At 47.0% G+C, this 19,409-nt stretch overlaps 1 protein-coding gene across 1 annotated transcript in view; it reads left to right on the top strand.

Annotated features, from left to right (window-relative positions):
* LOC138300552 (alkaline phosphatase-like) overlaps nucleotides 1-19,409 on the top strand; it is a 188,818-nt gene that overhangs the window by 34,834 nt on the left and 134,575 nt on the right. The window contains exons 2-3 of the mRNA XM_069240084.1: nucleotides 17,132-17,251; nucleotides 18,033-18,148. Of these exons, the coding sequence (XP_069096185.1) occupies nucleotides 17,132-17,251; nucleotides 18,033-18,148 (236 nt within the window). The remainder of the gene's footprint in view (nucleotides 1-17,131; nucleotides 17,252-18,032; nucleotides 18,149-19,409) is intronic.

Below are 19,409 nucleotides of genomic sequence, written 5' to 3'. Positions count from 1 at the left end.
GCCTGCATCCAACATCTCCACGTGGGACATTCTTTGCATCATTCAGGAACCCGCAGCCATCTTCTTTTGTGCTCTTCTGCAGACTTCTTCCAACCGGAGAATCCTCTTTTGCACCATCTTCTAGGTTGGCAGGGCCTCCTGTCCTTCCTGGAATCTTCTGCAAATTCTGGACTTGGTCTCCTCTCTTTACAGGTCTTAAGGTCCAGGAATCCACCATTTGTTGCTTGCAATCTTGCTTGTTTCTTGCAATAACTCTAATCACGACTTGTGGTGTGTCCTGATGAAACTTGCAGTACTTTACTCCTACTTTCCTGTGCTCTGGGGTGGGGTATTTTACTCACCTTTGTGTTTTTCTTACACTCCCAGTGACCCTCTACACACTACACTTGCCTAGGTGGGAATTAGTGATTCGCATTTCACTTCCTTAGTATATGGTTTGTGTTGCCCCTAGGCCTATTTCTTCCTATTGCATTCTATGGCATTTTCTATAGTTTGCACTATCCTATGACTATTTACTTACCTGATTTTGGTGTCTATTGTATATATTGTGTATAATACTTACCTGCAGAAGGAGTATTGCCCCTAAGATATTTTTGGCCTTGTGTCACTAAAATGAAGTACCTTTATTTTTGGCAACACTGAGTATTGTCTTTTATTGTGTATAAGTACTGTGTAACTATAGTGGTATTGCAGGAGCTTTACATGTCTCCTAGTTCAGCCTAAGCTGCTCTGCTACAACTACCTCTAACAGCCTAAGCTGCTAGAACACTGACTACATTTCACTAGTAAGGGATAACTGGACCTGGTATAAGGTGTAAGTACCTTAGGTACCTACTACAAACCAGACCAGCTTCCTACACTTCGTGCTTAACCATGGCTGATTTTTTCCAAGAGCCGATGGTCAACAAAATGTCACCAGCCGAAGCTGTGGTACAATCAGCGCTGCACCCCCTTCATAGCTACCTGAGGCACTCGCGTGGGAGCAGAGTAGCATGACACCCCACCTTCAAATCCCTGGAGGTGGTCCGGCCTCACAGAGACTGCTGTCTCTGCGCCCATGGGTGGTATGTTCCGCAGCCCTAGCACCCTGCCCCTGCCCCAATCCACAGAGCAGCAGTGTACGTCGGTGCCCAGCTTCAGGGCACTGAGGGCCCTGACCCTGCCCAAATCCACCGAGCAGCAGTATATGTCCATGTCCGTGCCCAGCTTCAGTGCACTGAATGCCCTGCTTCTACCCCAATCCACGGTACGTTCATGCCCAGCTTCAGAGCTCTGAATGTCCTGCTCCTGCCCCAGTCCACCGAGCAGCAGTGTGTGTCCATGCCCAGCTTCAGCGCTCTGAATGCCCTGCCCCAGTCCACGGAGAAGCAGTGTATGTCCGTGCCCAGCTTCAGGGCACTGAATGTCCTGCTCCTGCCCCAGTCCATGGAGCAGCAGTATATTTCAGTGCCCATCTTCAGGGCACTAAATGTCCTGCTTCTGCCCCAATCCACGGAGCAGCAGTATATGTCCATGTCCGTGCCCAGCTTCAGTGCACTGAATGCCCTGCTTCTGCCCCAATCCACGGTACGTTCATGCCCAACTTCAGGGCGCTGAATGCCCTGCTCTCGCCTCAGTCCACCGAACAGCAGTGTATGTCCATGCCCAGCTTCAGGGCACTGAGGGCCCTGCTCCTGCCGCAATCCACCGCGCAGCAGTATATGTCCGTGCCCAGCTTCAGGGCACTGAATGCCCTGCTCCTGCCCCAATCCACGGAGCAGCAGTTTACGTCTGTGCCCAGCTTCAGTGCACTGAATGCCCTGCTCCTGCCCCAATCCACGGAGCAGCAGTTTACGTCTGTGCCGAGCTTCAGTGCACTGAGGGCCATATTTATACTCCGTTTGCGCCGAAATTGCGTCGTTTTTTTTGACGCAATTTCGACGCAAAACTAACGCCAACTAACGCCATATTTATACTATGGCGTTAGAGGCGAATAGCGCCAAAGTTCCCGGAATGTGCGTCATTTTTTAGCGTGAACCCCTTCCTTGCGTTAATGATATGCAAGGGAGGCGTTCCCGTCTAAAAAATGACTCCCAGGCCTTTACGTGGTATTTATACTCCCGGGCAAAAGAGACGCCCGGGAGTTGGCGTGGCTAAAAACGGCGCATTTGCGCCACTTTTTAACGCCTGCTCAGGGCAGGCGTTAAGGGGCCTGTGGGCTCAAAATTAGCCCACAGGTGCCCTCCCATGCCCCCAGGGACCCCCCCTGCCACCCTTGCCCACCCCAGGAGGACCCCCAAGGATGGAGGGACCCACCCCAGGGACATTCAGGTAAGTTCAGGTAAGTATAATTTTTTATTTTTTTATATTTTGTTTTGGTGGCATAGGGGGGCCTTATTTGTGCCCCCCTACATGCCACTATGCCCAATGACCATGCCCAGGGGACATAAGTCCCCTGGGCATGGCCATTGGGCAAGGGGGCATGACTCCTATCTTTACAATGATAGGAGTCATGTTGATGGGGGATGGGCGTCGTTAAAAAATGGCGCAAGTCGGGTTAAGACGATTTTTTCGACGTAACCTGACTTGCCCCATTTTAAGACGCCCATGCGCCATTTTCCCCCTACGCCGGCGCTGTCTGGTCTACGTGGTTTTTTCCCACGCAAACCAGGCAGCGCCGGTCTGATTGCGCCGTCTAACGCCATTCCATAAATACGGCGCCCGCATGGCGCTTCAGAATGGCGTTAGACGGCGCAAAACTTTTTGACGCTAAACTGCGTTAGCGCAGTTTAGCGTCAAAAAGTATAAATATGGGCCTGAATGCCCTGCTCCTGCCCCAATCCACCGAGCAGCAGTGTATGTCCATGTCCGTGCCCAGCTTCAGTGCACTGAATGCCCTGCTTCTACCCCAATCCACGGTACGTTCATGCCCAGCTTCAGATCTCTGAATGCCCTGCTCCTGCCCCAATCCACCGAACTGCAGTGTATGTCCATGCCCAGCTTCAGGGCCCTGAATGGGCTCCTTCGCTGCCTGGTTCACTCTGTCAGTGCTTGAAAGAAAAGAGCCCCGCGAGCAAATGTAAGCCTCATTACTTGGTGAAAATCAAAATCTTTCCCCAGCAGTGCACACATCCGTTCATAAAAAATCAGAAATGGAAAATCTCCTTCTGTGCAAAAACATGTTTTCTCTTTGTCGCTTAACATTTGGTTGCATTAACGTTTTGTAATCTCGATTGTCATGTTAAGAAACGATACTCAGCCACTTAGAAGTGTAATAAGAGCAACTGAGTATATTGATGTCCTGATTGACACATTCCCTCTGTCCGACCTTTTTATTCAAGAGCCCACTTCATTCTGGGGCATGAAGTTTTCGTCCTTCCATGGTGTGTATGTATATATGGTGCTGGCATGCTGCCTTTCCTGATATAGAGGTGCCTATTTCTACCTACCTCATGGCACTTCTAAGATGTTGAATAAACGGCTTAATCTACTGCCATAATAAGTTTCTCGAACGATGCGTAATTGCATCACACCTCGATCAAACTGCTGAAGCTTTCCCGATGCTTCTGTCAGATGGTGAACTTTTGCTTAACAAGACGGAAACCTTGAAATACTTCAGTGTGAAACTGATAGACTTTCCACGAAAACTGCAATCATATGTTTGCACTGGCATTAAAAGTAGGGGGACACTGCCAAAGTATGCCTAGTGTCTACTAGCCACTCTGAAGATGGATAGGCACTTTAATGGTGTTATATTTCTGAAAGGCGTGCCATGGGATGGATACCTTCCAGAAATACATGCAAATAACTCAATGAAGACCTGTGTTGTTTCTTCGGTTCATTTTAATTATAAAGCTGTTTGTGTGGTTGCAGACTTTTCCTCCAGGTTGCACCTGGCTAAGGAAGCTTCAGCCTTAACAGCACTCACAACCACCACAGAGTAGCGCTTACCATCTCACTCTGTCACTGCAGACACAGTTCCAGCCCCAGACGTCCATGTGAAAACCTACTGCATTTTTGATGACATGCAGTGATCTGAAGCCTGTAAAGCAAATCGATTTGACCGGTTGGTAAAACTTCAATTTCTTGTCCACCATGACTCCCAAGTTACGAGCTTTTATTTTTGCCACTGGTGCAATACCCTAGGGGCCTGATTTAAGAAAAGTGGCACTGCATCCACGGCAGCACCACTTTTCTTGTATCCCTAAATGCCCCCCTAGCGCCACCATGTGTGTGCTGTATTTAATATAGGGTGCACCATAGCGGTAGTTAGGGAACTAGCATCAAAATATTTGATGCTAACTTGGTGCTTTGCAGGATTAGCATCAAAAATATTGACGCTAATCCTTCAAAGCACGTTGAGGCCCATTATAAATAATGGTATGCCTCCTTTTAATGCTTGCTCTGTGCAGGCACTAAATATGCCGCAAAAAATGGTGCAAAGAAATCTTTTTGGGCTATATTTATACTTTTTTTGCGCCGCATTTGTGTCAATTTTTTATGCAAAAGCAGCGCAAACTTGCAAAATACAATTGTGTTTTGTAAGTTTGCACCAAGTCAGGCTGATGGAGATTTAAAAATGTGTCAGGCAGTTACTCTGTCAGGGCAACGGAGTAATTTACTCCATCACCATGATGAAGTAAAAACTGTCCATCAAAAGATAAATCGGTCCATCTGCTGCTAGTGACGTTCAGCTGTAAAGCAGACCAGTGGAAGCTCCTTCGCTCTGGCGAAGGAGGGTTGCCCTCCCGACCAAGAGCCAGGAAATAAAAAATAAAATGATACTCACACTATCGGCTTTTTTTCCTCTGCCGGCTCAGGTAGCAGTACAGGAAGGGGTAGCGCAGGGCCATGGAAGGTGGGGGGGAGAGTGCACCTTAGTGAAAATGTGTGTTTGGCCAGCTGTCTCAGGCCAGCCAAACACACATGTGCACTTAGTTTTTTCTAGCCCAGCTGTGTTGAACAGCCGGGCTGAAGAAACTGCACAGACCCCAGGGCTGTGTCTGAGTAGCAGTCACTGCTACTCATACCAATCCTGATGCTGCTTTCATGCTATGTTTAGCATGAAAGCAGCACCAGGATTGCTGGGAGCATGTGCTGGTGTCCCACTGAATGCTGGGAAAACACATGGAGGGAAGAGGATCAAGGCGGCTGGAGACAGCAGTAAGGTAAGTTTATTTTTATGTTATTTTCCCCCGCCGTCTCCCCCCTCCCTTCCACCTACCCCTCCCCTTGAGATTTGCGGCGGCTGTCGCTGAAGCAGACAGTATAGTAACTGCTTTATATAGTTATCAAGCATTCACTTTTCATGAAGCTTTACAAATACAAACACTGTGGTCCAAAATGCAGAATCATTACTTTTCCAACCGAAATGGGATACTTTATTTCGCTTCGATTATTTTAAAAGTTGGCTCCAAACATAGCTGTTCCCCAGCTCTTAAACACAACAGCAGAAAGAAAACACAACAGTAGTAACAGTACCATCTGCGCCGTCTGTATTGTCCGAATTCATGTCTGCACACTGGGGTATGGTGGAAGTATGTCTGTCTTGTGGAGCCACAGAAGCAGAGGGTGTACAGCGTGGTAGACAAGACTCAGGGATGATCACAAAGGCCCATGGATTTAGCTATCTCTAGCATCCAGGTGTTGCCCCAGTGCATCTGGCAGGTTGGAGGGAGCAACAATGAAATTCATAAAAAATAAAAAAAGGTGGTGCAAAAGGTGTGTGCTCAGCAGGCTGAGCTCTAACTTCTCATTTACACTCGCAGGTGTTGATCTGTTGGGCAGCTCTTTTCCGTCATTCTGTGGCGTACAACAGACTCAAAATATGTTCATCAATGTCGGTACTTGACAAGGCTAAGTGTGCTATAGCCCACATCCATAACTCATAAAAAGATGCAGCAATCTTGGACTATATTCCAAGTTTCAGTTGTATTGTAGGTCGTTTTCAACTCGCTGGGATTTCCACACTTTGGCTTAATCCCAGTTAATAAGAATTGTTCAGTGTGGCAACTGCAAACTAAAGAGCCAGAAGAGGGAACATTTTGGGTTTTCTAACAGGGGCTGAGTGGACCTGACTACTCCAATCCACGGGCCAAACACTCCTGTTTGGCTTCTGTGCCTCTGCCCTTGCACACTGATCAGGGTACAGAAAGACTGCATGAGCCAATCGGAGATGTTTAAAGCCATGGAAAAAGTGGGAAGTCAGCTGGGGCCACCACCTCCCAAAGAGCCCCCTGGGAAAGTGATCTTTCACTTTGTCTCACCTCTATTTCTTCATCTCAACCACTCTGCCTCTCTTTACATTATCTACCTCTCACTCTTTCCCGCTCTACCCAGTGTGATCGTAAGTATTTCTGGGACTCTGGGCAAGACACATTTCAGCTATTTTTGTGTGTCCCCATTACTAAAAGTTTAAATATAATTCAGTATTGCTTGGCATCATGAGGACTTGGATTAGCAGAAAAGGTGTTATAAAATTCAAAGCTGTTCTGAATCTGGGCTCCAAAATATGCCTTGCCCGGTGCCCAAAAAAATACTTAAAGTGACACTGGAGCCAATGCATAAACGGGAAGTGCTGAGAGCAAACAGAAGCCTAAAAAAAGCTAAAGGACATGTTGGCTTCTCCATCCCTATAAAACCTTTACCCCCTAACCTTTTCCAACCATGCTGGGAGTCTTCAGTAGCATTGGTAACTCCCAGGGTGGTGTCTATGATGGAAACAACAATCTCCCTGTTAAACAATCTGGTAAAAGACCCACCCCTCTGCCTCCTGTAGTCAGATATCATTTCTGAAGGTTAATGCAAAACTCTTTATGAAATTCCTTGCCAGCAGACTAGATAGGGTCATGTCCTTGTTGACATAGGCTGATCAGTCAAGCTTCATACAGGAGCCCAGTACCATCAATTCCATCAATTACAATACTCCCTTGGCCAGCATCTGAATGAATGTTTGGCACGCTGGGCACATTTCATCCCCCAGATGTGGCATGCTGGGGTCACCCCCTCTCACCTTCACACTTTGCTCAGTCCTTAGAATCCCTACTACACATGATCAGAGAGAACCCTTGGTTTTAAGGGTTTCACTTTCATGTCAATACTTTTAAATGTGTGGCGTTCGTGAACAACATTTTAATATCTTTATAACAGCCAAGGCAATACCTAAAAGAATTGATCTCAGAACTAGAGGTATGTAGAGAAGTAGCAGAGGCCCACAATTGGGCAAATCTGTAGGCCAAGTTCCATGAGTTGGCCATCCTTAGCTGCCCAACTACAATCCATGACCACCTTCAGATGGTCAACCCAGGACATAAGGTATATAGCCATTTAACTCAGCGGCGGCCACCGCATAACTCAAGGGGAGGGGTGGGGTTGTATTGGGATGGAGACGAGGTAAAAATAAAAAATAAAAAAGCTCTTATCTTGCCTACACCCCTGCTGCCTCTCGCTCCTCTCCTTTTGGTGTCCCAGCTTTCACTGCTGGGACGCCAGCAGAGGCTCCTGAGCAATGCTGGTGCTGCTTTCATGAAAAAACTTGCATGAAAGCAGCACTAAGATTGATCTGAGCAGCAGTGACTGCTGCTCAAACACAGCCTTGGGGTCTGTGCAGTTTCTCCAGCCCAGCTGTTCAACACAGCCAGGCTGGAGAAACCTAAGTGCGCATGTGTGTTTGGCCGGCCTCATATGACCGGCCAAACACACATGCGCACTTAGGTGCACTCGCCCCTCCTCCCCCCTCTCACTTCCCGGGGCCAGCCCCATTCCTCCCTGCACTGCTGGCTGTGCCAGAAGCAGAAAAATAAAACGATAATAAACTATAGTTTTATTTTTCTGCTTCTGCCTCTGCCAGTGGGGTGACTCTCTCCTCACCTATAACTCTCCACAACCCTGATGAAGAAAATTAAGACTAGCTTTGCATCCTGTCAAACCCACACTCTGTGCTGGGTTGACAGGATAGTCGCTCTCAAAATGATGCTTCTTCCAAGGATCCTATATTTTTTTCAGAATTCTCTCAACTCCTTAAAAATGAGGAATTTGACCAGCTCAAAGAACTATCCATACCATTTATCTGCTGGGCAAAAAGTCCTAGCTGAGTTGGAAAACATGTACAAAGCATCCAGCTCAGAAAAGGCTAGGGGTGCCCGATCTACTTCACTGCAACCAGGTTATGCAACAACTATACATGGCGGAGTGGCTTCAGGGTGAGTCAGATATGTGTGATCAGTGAGTGTGAGTTAATACGCATGCATGTGTGGCACGTCCCACTGCTCAGGCACATTACCAGCAGCCTATGGGTGAAATCCCTTGAGTACAGAAATCCTAACAAGGCTGAAACATATGTACATCCTCAGTCACACAATCTACACTGGATGTGTGCTGCTGCCTGGTCCGTGGAAGAGGTGTGCTCTATCTCTACTCATGCCACTGTTTAGCAACACTGACTTTTTCCAAAGGGTGGAAAAATCCGCCTTCCAGCCATGAACGTACACTGGTGTTTCCAATTGGGTGCTCTATTTAGGGAAACAAATATTATTCTTAACACTTTCAAAGTGGATTTTGCCATTGCTGAGTCAGAATGCCTTTGATACCTTCTGTTGCAAAATAAGATCTTACACCTAGACTTTAGGAAAGAGGCACTAAGAGACCTTACACCCTTTGAATGCCTCTTGCAGGCTCTCACATCCATCAAGAGCTCGTTGTCCAAGATATATGCAGTCCTCAGTTTACAACAGATAATAAACAAACATCATTACCAAAAAGAATGAGAAAATTATCTCAACATCTTCTCGACAATGGGAATATATCTTCATATGGGAAAGCACCTACACAAGGCGCACTCAAGGGAAACAAGTCATTTATAAACTAATCTATAAATGGCACTACAGTCGAAAAAAGCGAAATATAAGGGACCATACAAAATTGAAGAAATGCTTGTAGGAAAAGCAAGCAAGGAGACTGGCACATCTTACACATACTATGGCCATGCACGAAGCTGACCCATTTCTGTATGTAGGACTAGAGGGGTCACCAAGGGAACAGGACAATAGATAGAACGATGTCTCAAAACTGATCCTGGTAAGGCTCACCAGGGAGACATAGGGGGTCATTCTGACCCCGGCGGTCAGAGGTCGGCGGGAGTACCGCCGACAGACCGGCGGTGCCCCGCAGGGCATTCTGACCGCGGCGGTTCGGCCGCGGTCAGATGCGGGAAACCGGCGGTCTCCCGCCGGTTTCCCGCTGCCCTGCAGAATCCTCCATGGCGGCGGAGCGCGCTCCGCCGCCATGGGGATTCTGACACCCCCTACCGCCATCCTGTTCCTGGCGGGTCTCCCGCCAGGAACAGGATGGCGGTAGGGGGTGCCGCGGGGCCCCCGTAAGAGGGCCCCACAAAGTATTTCAGTGTCTGCTATGCAGACACTGAAATACGCGACGGGTGCAACAGCACCCGTCGCACCTTCCCACTCCGCCGGCTCAATTCTGAGCCGGCGTCCTCGTGGGAAGGTTGATTTGCCCTGGGCTGGCGGGCGGCCTTTTGGCGGCCGCCCGCCAGCCCAGGGCAAATCCCAAAATACCCTCAGCGGTCTTTCGACCGCGGAGCGGTATTTTGGTGGGGAACTTTGGCGGGCGGCCTCTGCCGCCCGCCGAAGTTAGAATCACCCCCATAATCCCTCCATTCAGGTAGGTGAAAGATGATCTCACATCCCTTGTTTCCTGCAAAACAAGTGATTCCATATGGGGTAACAACATGTGCCTGACGCTTGACCTCTGGCTACGGGGTGGGAGTTAGTGGGTGAGGAGAAACTGATGCCTAATATGGCGGGCTTGGAGCAGGTACAACTCCTCGATAAGGGCACAGAAGCCCTGCTCCACCCTTTTTAAAGCATGAAAAATGTCTGTCAGGCTGAGCAAAGGACAGTGTGACAGACACTTCATCTTCGGGTCAGGAAGCCAGACACTGTATATTCTCTAAATGCTCAAATGCCAGGCTGCCTGAGCCGAACTTTGCTGGGTTGAAGAGTTCACAGCCCTGAGGGTGTGACCTCCTCAGCCCAGCAAAGCACTGTGAAGCCTTCCCCCATATGATGTTGGGGCGCATTACCAATTGACTCAGACCTATGTGCTGCAGTTTTAAGCCCTGTAATTCCCAGTACCGACTGTCCATCAGTGATGCCTCGTCACAGAGAGGGGAAGTTTCAGCAAGTGTCACTAACACATCCCACTCTGTGACAAATATTGGAAAGTCCTCCTCTTAATGCCTGTTTCATGACAAGGCCAGCCAATGAGAGGTGGTTGCGGAATATTCCTGCAGTTCATTCCACAAAGTCTCCAGTAACCACTGAGCTTCCCTCCTACCACCCAGTATCACTGTTGTGGTCCGGTAGTTTTTTTTGTCATATTGTGTCTGTGTGAATGTGTTTATTTACCACGCTTGCTGTGAATGGGTTGGTTCATGTGTATGTTCTTGTGAATGGTGGGATACTGTGTGTGCGGTTGTGAATGAATGGGTGTGAATGAGCTTGCATGTTTTATGGTTGAGTGAGAGTATGTGTGTCCATGTGGCCCACCCTCTACTCAGGCACATTACTGGCGTCCACTGGCATGGAGCATAAATGAAGTACACTTTGGAAGCCAGTGCCTGCCTTCTTAGAGCGGGATCATAGTGGTCTCACCTACCCTAGGAAGTTAAAAGTGGTGGGTTGGATGTATAGCAACACATATGTCAAATAGGGGAAGTGCAGGCAAAGGGAGTAAATCTTGCATGAGGCAGTAGGTCCAAACCATGCAGATTCCTGGGTCAGAAAAGTAAGGAAAAGAAACAGGTTATGAGTGTGTGGGTGGGGAAGCAAACTGGTGGCAGGTAACCTGGTTGGGTATGGATTGTTTGGACTCCCATATTTTGCTTTGTTATAAAGTGCTAATAGACATGACTGGAAGAAAACACCAGTTTCACATTAATTTCTTCTCTCTCTCTCTCTTCTTCACATTCTCTACCTTGCACTAATGGAAGCTGTTGCTATTGACTGCACTGGGAGTGAGCGCTGAGACCCCATGACCTCATTCAAGTGGCTGCATCAAAACAAACATGATATCCCTCACCTGAGAAAAACAAGCATTGGCAAATGCAGTAGGTCTCACCATTGTGACCTATTGAATTTGGCAATGGATTTGATACTCTGCAAAGTGGAGAGGAGATAACAGAGAGAAGCAAATGGATTAGTGCAACGGGGAGTCAGGCAGGTGAATGAGAGTACTGCAGTGGAGAGAAGTACCAAGGCTTGAAAACAAATGCACTCTCATGAAGTGCTCAAAACTGAAGAAAAAAGTTGTGCTTGAAAAGCAGGCAAGGCAAGCAGATATGCAAAGGAATCAAGTCAAATTTATGAAGTGCATGGCTACCTGGTGGGGATTCCCAGTGCCAGCAGATCAAAGACTATAGAGAGCTAAGCTAGGCTTTAAAAAGCCACATGTTAAGAATCTTCCTAAGCAGCGCATAGGAGTTTCACAGACACAGTGTCAGCACAAGGCATTCCATAATTTCATTACCAGAAAATAGCCAAAGAATGACCCCCCAGCCATGACAGTCTAGTTTTTGGAGTGATGGCTAGATTGGATTTGATTGAACACATTTTCCACTTAGGGGTGTGGGGGTGCATCACAAACCATATGTATAAGTGGCCAGCCTACATTCTTTTTACACTTGCTTGCGTGTTGGTTCCATTCCCTACATAGGAAATTTGCAGATGATGAGAGAGGGAGCAAGTTGGCGAGAATCTGCCAATCGCATGTTGGTGGTGCTTATGTGAGGCACTTCCTATAGTTACACTTTTTGCTTACAATTAGTATTCACCCTGGGGCATAGGACCTGTTTTTAATCAAATACACACAATGGGGTGGTTCATAGATATCTACTAGAACCCGTTTCCTTGCTTGAAATTTAAGAAAAAGAGGGAACCCCATTAGAAATTATTGGACTTGTGATGCATAACAAGGGCTTCTGTTGGTTGTTCTTGTAGAGATTATTAGAGCACGCACAACAGTTTTTTGTGTATCCAAAGGCAAATACCATAAGAGCTTACTAAAATATCTAAGCAATCCAAAGCAACGCCTGCTACCTTGCTAATTTGCTGATCCACGGTCAATTTATTGTCCAGCCAGACGCCAAGATCTTTGATCAACTGACTGGGAGTAGGACATATGTCTAATTCGGTTGGCCAACAATGGGGCCCCACAACTGGGGTTAATTGCTTAGCGTAAGCACCTCCGTTATACTACTATTTAGTTTTCAGCAGTTGAGCTGCATCCAGTCTGCCTCTTCCTTGAAATAGGAAACTATGTGTTGGACCTGGCTTTTTGACAGGGACATCCCCAAACTTTTTGCCTCCTTCCTCCTATTTTTTTCTGACCTGTTGTTGGCTTTTGACCTCTGAGCACTTTACCACTGCTAACCAGTGCTAAAGTGCATATGCTCTCTGTGTAAATTGTACTATTGATTGGTTTATCCATGATTGACTATTTAATTTACTTGTAAATCCCTGGTAGAGTGCACTACATGTGCCTAGGGCAGGTAGATTAAATGCTACTAGTGGGCCTGCAGCACTGGTTGTGCCACCCACCTCAGTAGCCCCTTAACCCTGTCTCAGGCCTGCCATTGCAAGGCCTGTGTGTGCAGTTTCACTGCCACTTCGACTTGGCATTTAAAAGTACTTGCCAAGCCTAGAACTCCCCTTTTACTACATATAAGTCATCCCTAATGTGTGCCCTAGGTAACCCCTAGAGCAGGGTGCTGTGTAGGTAAAAGGCAGGACATGTACCTGTGTAGTTATATGTCCTGGTAGTGTGAAACTCCTAAATTCGCTTTTACACTACTGTGAGGCCTGCTCCTTTCATAGGCTAACATTGGGGCTGCCCTCATACACTGTTGAAGTGGCAGCTGCTGATCTGAAAGGAGCAGGAAGGTCATATTTAGTATGACCAGAATGGTAATACAAAATCCTGCTGACTGGTGAAGTCGGATTTAATATTACTATTCTAGAAATGCCACTTTTAGAAAGTGAGCATTTCTTTGCACTAAAATCTTGTTGTGCTCTTCAATCCACGTCTGGCTAGGTTTAGTTGACAGCTCCTTGTGCATTCACTCAGACACACCCCAAACACAGGGTACTCAGCCTCACTTGCATACATCTGCATTTTGAATGGGTCTTCCTGGGCTGGGAGGGTGGAGGGCCTGCCCTCACACAAAGGACTGCCACACCCCCTACTGGGACTCTGGCAGACAGGATTGAGCTGAAAGGGAACTTGGTGCATTTCTTAGAGACTCTTTGACGTCACCCCCACTTCAAAGGCACAACTTAGTATAAAAACAGGGCCTCTGCCCTACCTCATCAGACACTTGCTGGAGAAGGAACCTGAACCAGAAACTACATCCTGCCAAGAAGAACTGCCTGGCTGCTCAAAGGACTCACCTGTCTGCTTTCTACAAAGGACTGCTGTCTTGCTGTTGCCCTGCTGCCTTGCTGAACTCTTGTCTGGCTGTGAAAGTGCTCTCCAAGGGCTTGGATAGAGCTTGCCTCCTGTTCCTTGAAGTCTCAGGACCAAAAAGACTTCTTCCTTTCACTTGGACGCTCCGTGCGCCGAAAATTTAGACGCACAGCTTGTTTCGCGGCGAGAAAAACGCCGCACACCGACGCTGATCGACGCGACGCCCTCGGGACGATCAAGACTTCGACGCACAACCTCGCAAGGACAAAGCCGCCCGACTTTCCAGGAGAAATCGACGCGACGCCTACCGTGAGTGTGAAACTTTGACGCACGGCCTCGCAAGGACAACGCCGCCCGACTTCCAAGGAGAAATCGACGCAACGCCTGCCGTGAGACTAAAATTTCGACGCACGGCCTCGCAAGGACAACGCCGCCCGACTTCCAAGGAGAAATCGACGCGACGCCTACCGTGAGATCAAAACTTCGACGCGCAGCCCCGCAGAACGACGCGCAGCCGGAAAATAAGCAGGAGAATCCACGCACAAGACCCGGGACATCTGGTAATCCCCGCGATCCACAAAAAGAGACTGTCTGCGCGCCGGAAAACGACGCCCCACTTCCCCGCGTGGAAAAGAACGACGCAAGTCTGTGTGTGCTGAGAGGAAATCGACGCACACACCCCTTTTTCCACGCATCTCTTCTCCTGTGGCCCTCTGAGGAGATTTCCCACCAGAAACCAGGTACTCTGTGCTTGAAAGACCCTTTATTGCTTTTTAAAGACTTAAAGACACTTAATATCACTTTTCAGTGTTATCTTTACAAATTCGTATTGCAACTTTGATCGTTTTGACCTACAATTACCCAGATAAATATTCTATATTTTTCTAAACACTGTGTGGTGTATTTTTGTGGTGTTATACTATGGTGTTGTATGATTTATTGCACAAATGCTTTACACATTGCCTTCTAAGTTAAGCCTGACTGCTCGTGCCAAGCTACCGGAGGGTGAGCACAGGCTGATTTTGGATTGTGTGTGACTTACCCTGGCTAGAGTGAGGGTTCTTGCTTGGACAGAGGGCAACCTAACTGCCAACCAAAAACCCCATTTCTAACACTATGCTACAAGTACTGTTGTTCATTGCGGAAAGCGCAATTGTAATTTGTGTGTTCTCCGCAATCAAATCAAAGTGAAAATGCTCTATTGGGGCCGAACAAACATTATATTGACAAGCTAGGCACAAAGAAGAAGCAGGCAAATGAGAGTAACAAAGAAAGCCAACCAATGGTAAGCAATGGCCCCTCTGTGCTTTTGGTGAGTTGCAATATGCCTTACAACAGACAGCACATGCGCTGTCTAGTATGCTCGGCCTAAAAATACTTGATAGTTTGACATACCCTTCGGTTCTAACTGGCCAGTGGAATAACAAAATGGCAATGAAGTGGTCAAGTGAACAATGTCAACACCTATGCAGTCATCAGTTTTAAAACATGCATTTCGCCCTACAGACCATTGCGCAAACATAAATGCATGGGGTTACAGCAGTACTTAAATTGTAAAATAAAAGTAAACAAAGAGTGCCAGCACCGAATATTTCTCCCAGGAGGATGCAGGCCACTATCAGCATTGTTGTGGCCTCCTTCCACAGCTGAGGAGACCCACTTCCAACACTGCTGTGGATGAAGGGAACAGAAGCAAAGCAACAAGAATGATGGGGGCGGGTGAAGGGTTAGGGTGGAAATGTGCAGGGATGAGGGGAGGAGTGGAAGAAAGGCTAATGCAAGAGGCGGATTGTTAGAGGAGGACTAGAAATGTGTAGGAAGTAATGATCATTTTAACTACCTGATGCAGCAGGTGCTGTATCATAACTTCAATAAAATAAAGTCCCATGGGCCCTCATGCAACCATCTCACCACTAGCCTGACCCACAAGAACCACTAACAAAAGGGTCCGATCTTTCATTACTACTCCAGCGTTTGTAGTAAAATCATTGGTCTCTAAACTGTGCTGTACATTTTATCTGCAGCGTACTGTCATGTTAAATATTTAAAGATTCTGACTTTATAGTTTGAAGCTTTTGGTTATTCTCTGTTACCTCATTTAACGTTGATGACATTCTTTTATTTAACTTTATGAATCCACCGAAGCAGAAAAAAACAGTACATCACACGTATTTGTAAAGCACACATTCATTCTTGGTTTTTTTAGTGCTGAAATAACAGATTTTTATTTTCACCCAGCTCAATAGTACTCATTTGATCAACCTTGGAGGGATGAAAGTCTGCCACCACAACTGGAAAGCAGCACATGCCAAATTACATACCCTTGGGATGTGTACCTTGTGGTTTTGTCAGGTGCATTAGCGATGCACATTTTTTGGGTCAACCGTTGGTTTACCTGGAGTGAAGACCCCAAGCCAGATGACGATGAAGATCCAATCTCGTCAATCTTCAATGTGGAACGCTTCCGTTCTTTCTGATCCATCGTCTTTCCTCTCTCTCCCCCTCATTCCTTTTGAAATACTAATTTCTACTCCTCTATCTCATTCCTTCTTCTCCAGCAGGGTTTGACTTACCAGAAGCCTCTCGGTGTACTTCTTCTCCCATCAGGCTCTCTCTTTTCTTCACCCCAGCCCTTCCTCTTCTGATAGTCTCAATAACCCAGCTTTCCTTCCCACATCAGTAATTCTCATGCTCTTTTCCTCTCCGCCCCTCCTTCCTTCGTTTTCCCTCAGCTTCCCCTCTACCGCTTTCTCATCCTCCCTCAAGCCAATAGTAAACAGCTGAGTGAATTAAGCGCTCCCTTCTAACATCCGATGCTTCCTACAGTTCCAGTCTGTCTCACTCGCCTCCTTAGACGTCTGCTGTTCATTAATGTTTGTCAATATATTGGGGTAATAGTAAAAAACGCTCTTACAGGACTATGAAACGGACATAGCTATCACTCGTGCAGCAGGTGCAGTAGCCGCAGGGTGACAGGGGTCCCTGCATCCCACTGATATCACTCTTTTACTACCCAGCTGATGTGCAAGGGGCATCTCCTTGCTTGCGTTAGGGCCCTTGGGTGCACCTGCGCTTATTCCATTGTGTGCTGGGCTCTGTGCAGCAGTCTGACCTGGCGCCAGTTGTGCCGTTCTCTGGTTATTTTAAAGGTTTCAGTCTCTTGGCACTCCATGTGACGCATTCTCTTGACAGGGCGGTGTGCAGCAGTCTCCCCAGCCGAGGGTACTACCTCTGATAGATGTAAATGCCAGGGCCCTGGATCACTAGTAAATACAGTTGGAAATGACCAGGGCCTTTCAAGCCTTTCATTTTCCCGGGCATTTCCCAGGAGGGCAGGAGTCTTTGGAGACTGGTTTCGAAAGCACAGGGCCACTCCTGGTGCCTCTCTCACTTTCTCAGCTCCCCGAGTTTAATTACATTGCTGGCAGGCTTCAAGAGCGAGAGAAAGAAGGCGGGGGGACGAGGGCATCAAAAAAAAAAAAATCCATCAGAGAGGTAGAAGATAGGAGAGGAGAGAGAGAGAATGGGTGGATGCAAGGAGAGAGATTGCGCGAGGGGAGGGAAGGGGCGGGGCTGGTTTCATTATTTTTGCCGGGGCTGCTTTTGGTTCCCCAGTCCGGCTTCGGATATGACTATGTCGGGCTGAAGTGACCCCTTTCTCTTCTCTCCGCAGACAGAGAGAAAGACCCGAACTACTGGAGAGACTCCGCCCAGAAGACACTGCAGCAGTCCCTGGAGCTCCAGGTGCTGAACACCAACGTGGCTAAAAATGGCATCATATTCCTCGGGGATGGTAAGTGTTCTTTCGTCGTGAGAGAGAGGGAACGCGTCACTGGAGGAGCAATGGGCAAAGTGCCATAAATATATACATGAAAGTGTGTCTATTTTTTTCATAGACTGAGTCGGGGAGGAGTTTGTGATTCTGATACTTCTACGAAAAAGGGGGAGAAAAGGGCTTTAAATCTTTAATGCCTGAAAAAGCGTGAATTCCGGACATTTTTAACTGGGTATTTACCCTGCAAAGGCTCTTGATTGGGGGCTTGTCAAAACCAAGAACTAGTTTTTGGGTGGGAAATGTTCGCTTATGGCACGCAATGAGTCTAGCTCACACTAAACATTCTTGGCACCAACCCATACACTTTAATAATGGTCATTTTTCACACTACCGTAAATCACCTATTCTCGCTACAGTGGGCAGTGGCGTAGCACAAAGGGGTACCACACCGCCCCCAACATATCAAGATGGTCATCTGGGTTATTATATCTCACAGATATTCCTTGGGCTTGGGCTGAATTGGTCCCCCTTGAATGTTTGTAAGTTCCTGCACCACACGGACTGCAGGGGCCTGTGTTACACCCCTACCAATAGGCATGGCCTGTTGATGGGCAGGCCTATGGACGACCCTCAAGGATAAACCCACAACCATAAACAGATACTTATGCATACTTCCAGCAGCCAGGCTCTGGGTAGACATGTACTATGATAAAGACAAGTGTAACATAATAGATATACATTGATGTCCAGCTTCTGCTGTAGTCTTTCTTCCATTAACTGCAATATGCTCCTATTTTAGGAATGGGAGTGGCAACTGTGACTGCAGCCCGGATCCGAAAGGGACAGTTAGCCGGTCAACCTGGAGAGGAGATTCAACTAGAGATGGACAAGTTTCCCTTTGTGGCTTTGTCCAAGGTAAGTCTGGATACACCCTTCATCCAGGTACGCCAGGATACCCTCTAGCCTAAGATACTCCAGTATGCCCACTATGCCCATTATCACAAAGTAAAAATGGATACCCCAATCCTTAGGATATCATGGTACCCTATAACCTGTGCTAAATGCTGCTACTCTCTGACCCAAACAAACCCTTGATACCCCGTTATCTAAGCTTGTATACTCTAGCCCTGCATAGCCTAGTCAACCCATGGGCACCCTCCGGTCAAATGTAAATTTGGATGCCTCTGACCAAAGGTAATCCTGGATAACTCTGGTCCCAGGTTAGCTGTCGTGTGAACCAGCAAACATCCCCAATTTTACAAAATGGCTTCTCATTAATTGCAAAGAGGGGGGAAGCTCTAGCTTGGTTCTGAAGTCAAAATATGAGGCATGTGCTTCTACGTGTCTTGGATTTGATTGTTGTCATTGTCCAGTATTTAAATTGTATACTATTGATTGACAATTATTTATTTTTGAGCACATAGCATTTATTTTAACATTGTGCATAGTAAACCAATGGTACATGAACACATGATCCGCTACATACAGCTCTGTGGATGATGGTAATACACATTCTGCATTACTACAGAACAAGCCAGTACATACACTAACAAACATATGTCACATATCAAGTATTAAGCATCTGAATGTTATGGGGTTTGAGGAAACCGAAATAGATTAGTCAAGGAGGAGAGTGGGAAAAAGGTACCAATATGGAGTACGGTAATCAATGTAGGTTAAAGTCAAGCCTGAGGAGATGAGCTTTAAGAGCGATTTTCTATGAAATTGGGCAAGGAGGTAGAATGAGCAATGGCAACATGTGTGTTGGTGGTTTTCTAAACAATGAGATGTAAAGGATAGAAAATTGTAGAGGTCGAGAAGGTGAGTAACAAGAAACAGTTTCAGTCATGTAAGTAGGTTCATTCCATAGCTGGACCTGAACAAAACTTGTAGAAATTCATCTTGTCTGTATCAATGGAGAAAGGTGAGCTGGTGAGTAAACCCACAAAGCATACGAATGACTTTGTCAGGGGGAGAGAATGCATTTTTCAAGAAATTTCGAAAAAATACTATTTTAGTAGACTAGCTTGCATGTGTCAAATATTTTTGAGGGATGTAAAAGAATCCAGTAGAACAGTAGTTCTCAACCTTTTGACTTCTGTGAACCCCCAATCTAATTAGCACCGGAATCCGGGGACCCTCACTGAGTCATTATTGTAATCTGGGACACGGCCTA

This window comes from Pleurodeles waltl, chromosome 6, assembly GCF_031143425.1.
Source record: "Pleurodeles waltl isolate 20211129_DDA chromosome 6, aPleWal1.hap1.20221129, whole genome shotgun sequence".
NCBI classification, from domain to species: domain Eukaryota; kingdom Metazoa; phylum Chordata; class Amphibia; order Caudata; family Salamandridae; genus Pleurodeles; species Pleurodeles waltl.
The sequence above is the reverse complement of the archived record's forward strand: the minus strand, read 5'-3'. Positions and strand labels throughout refer to the sequence as shown.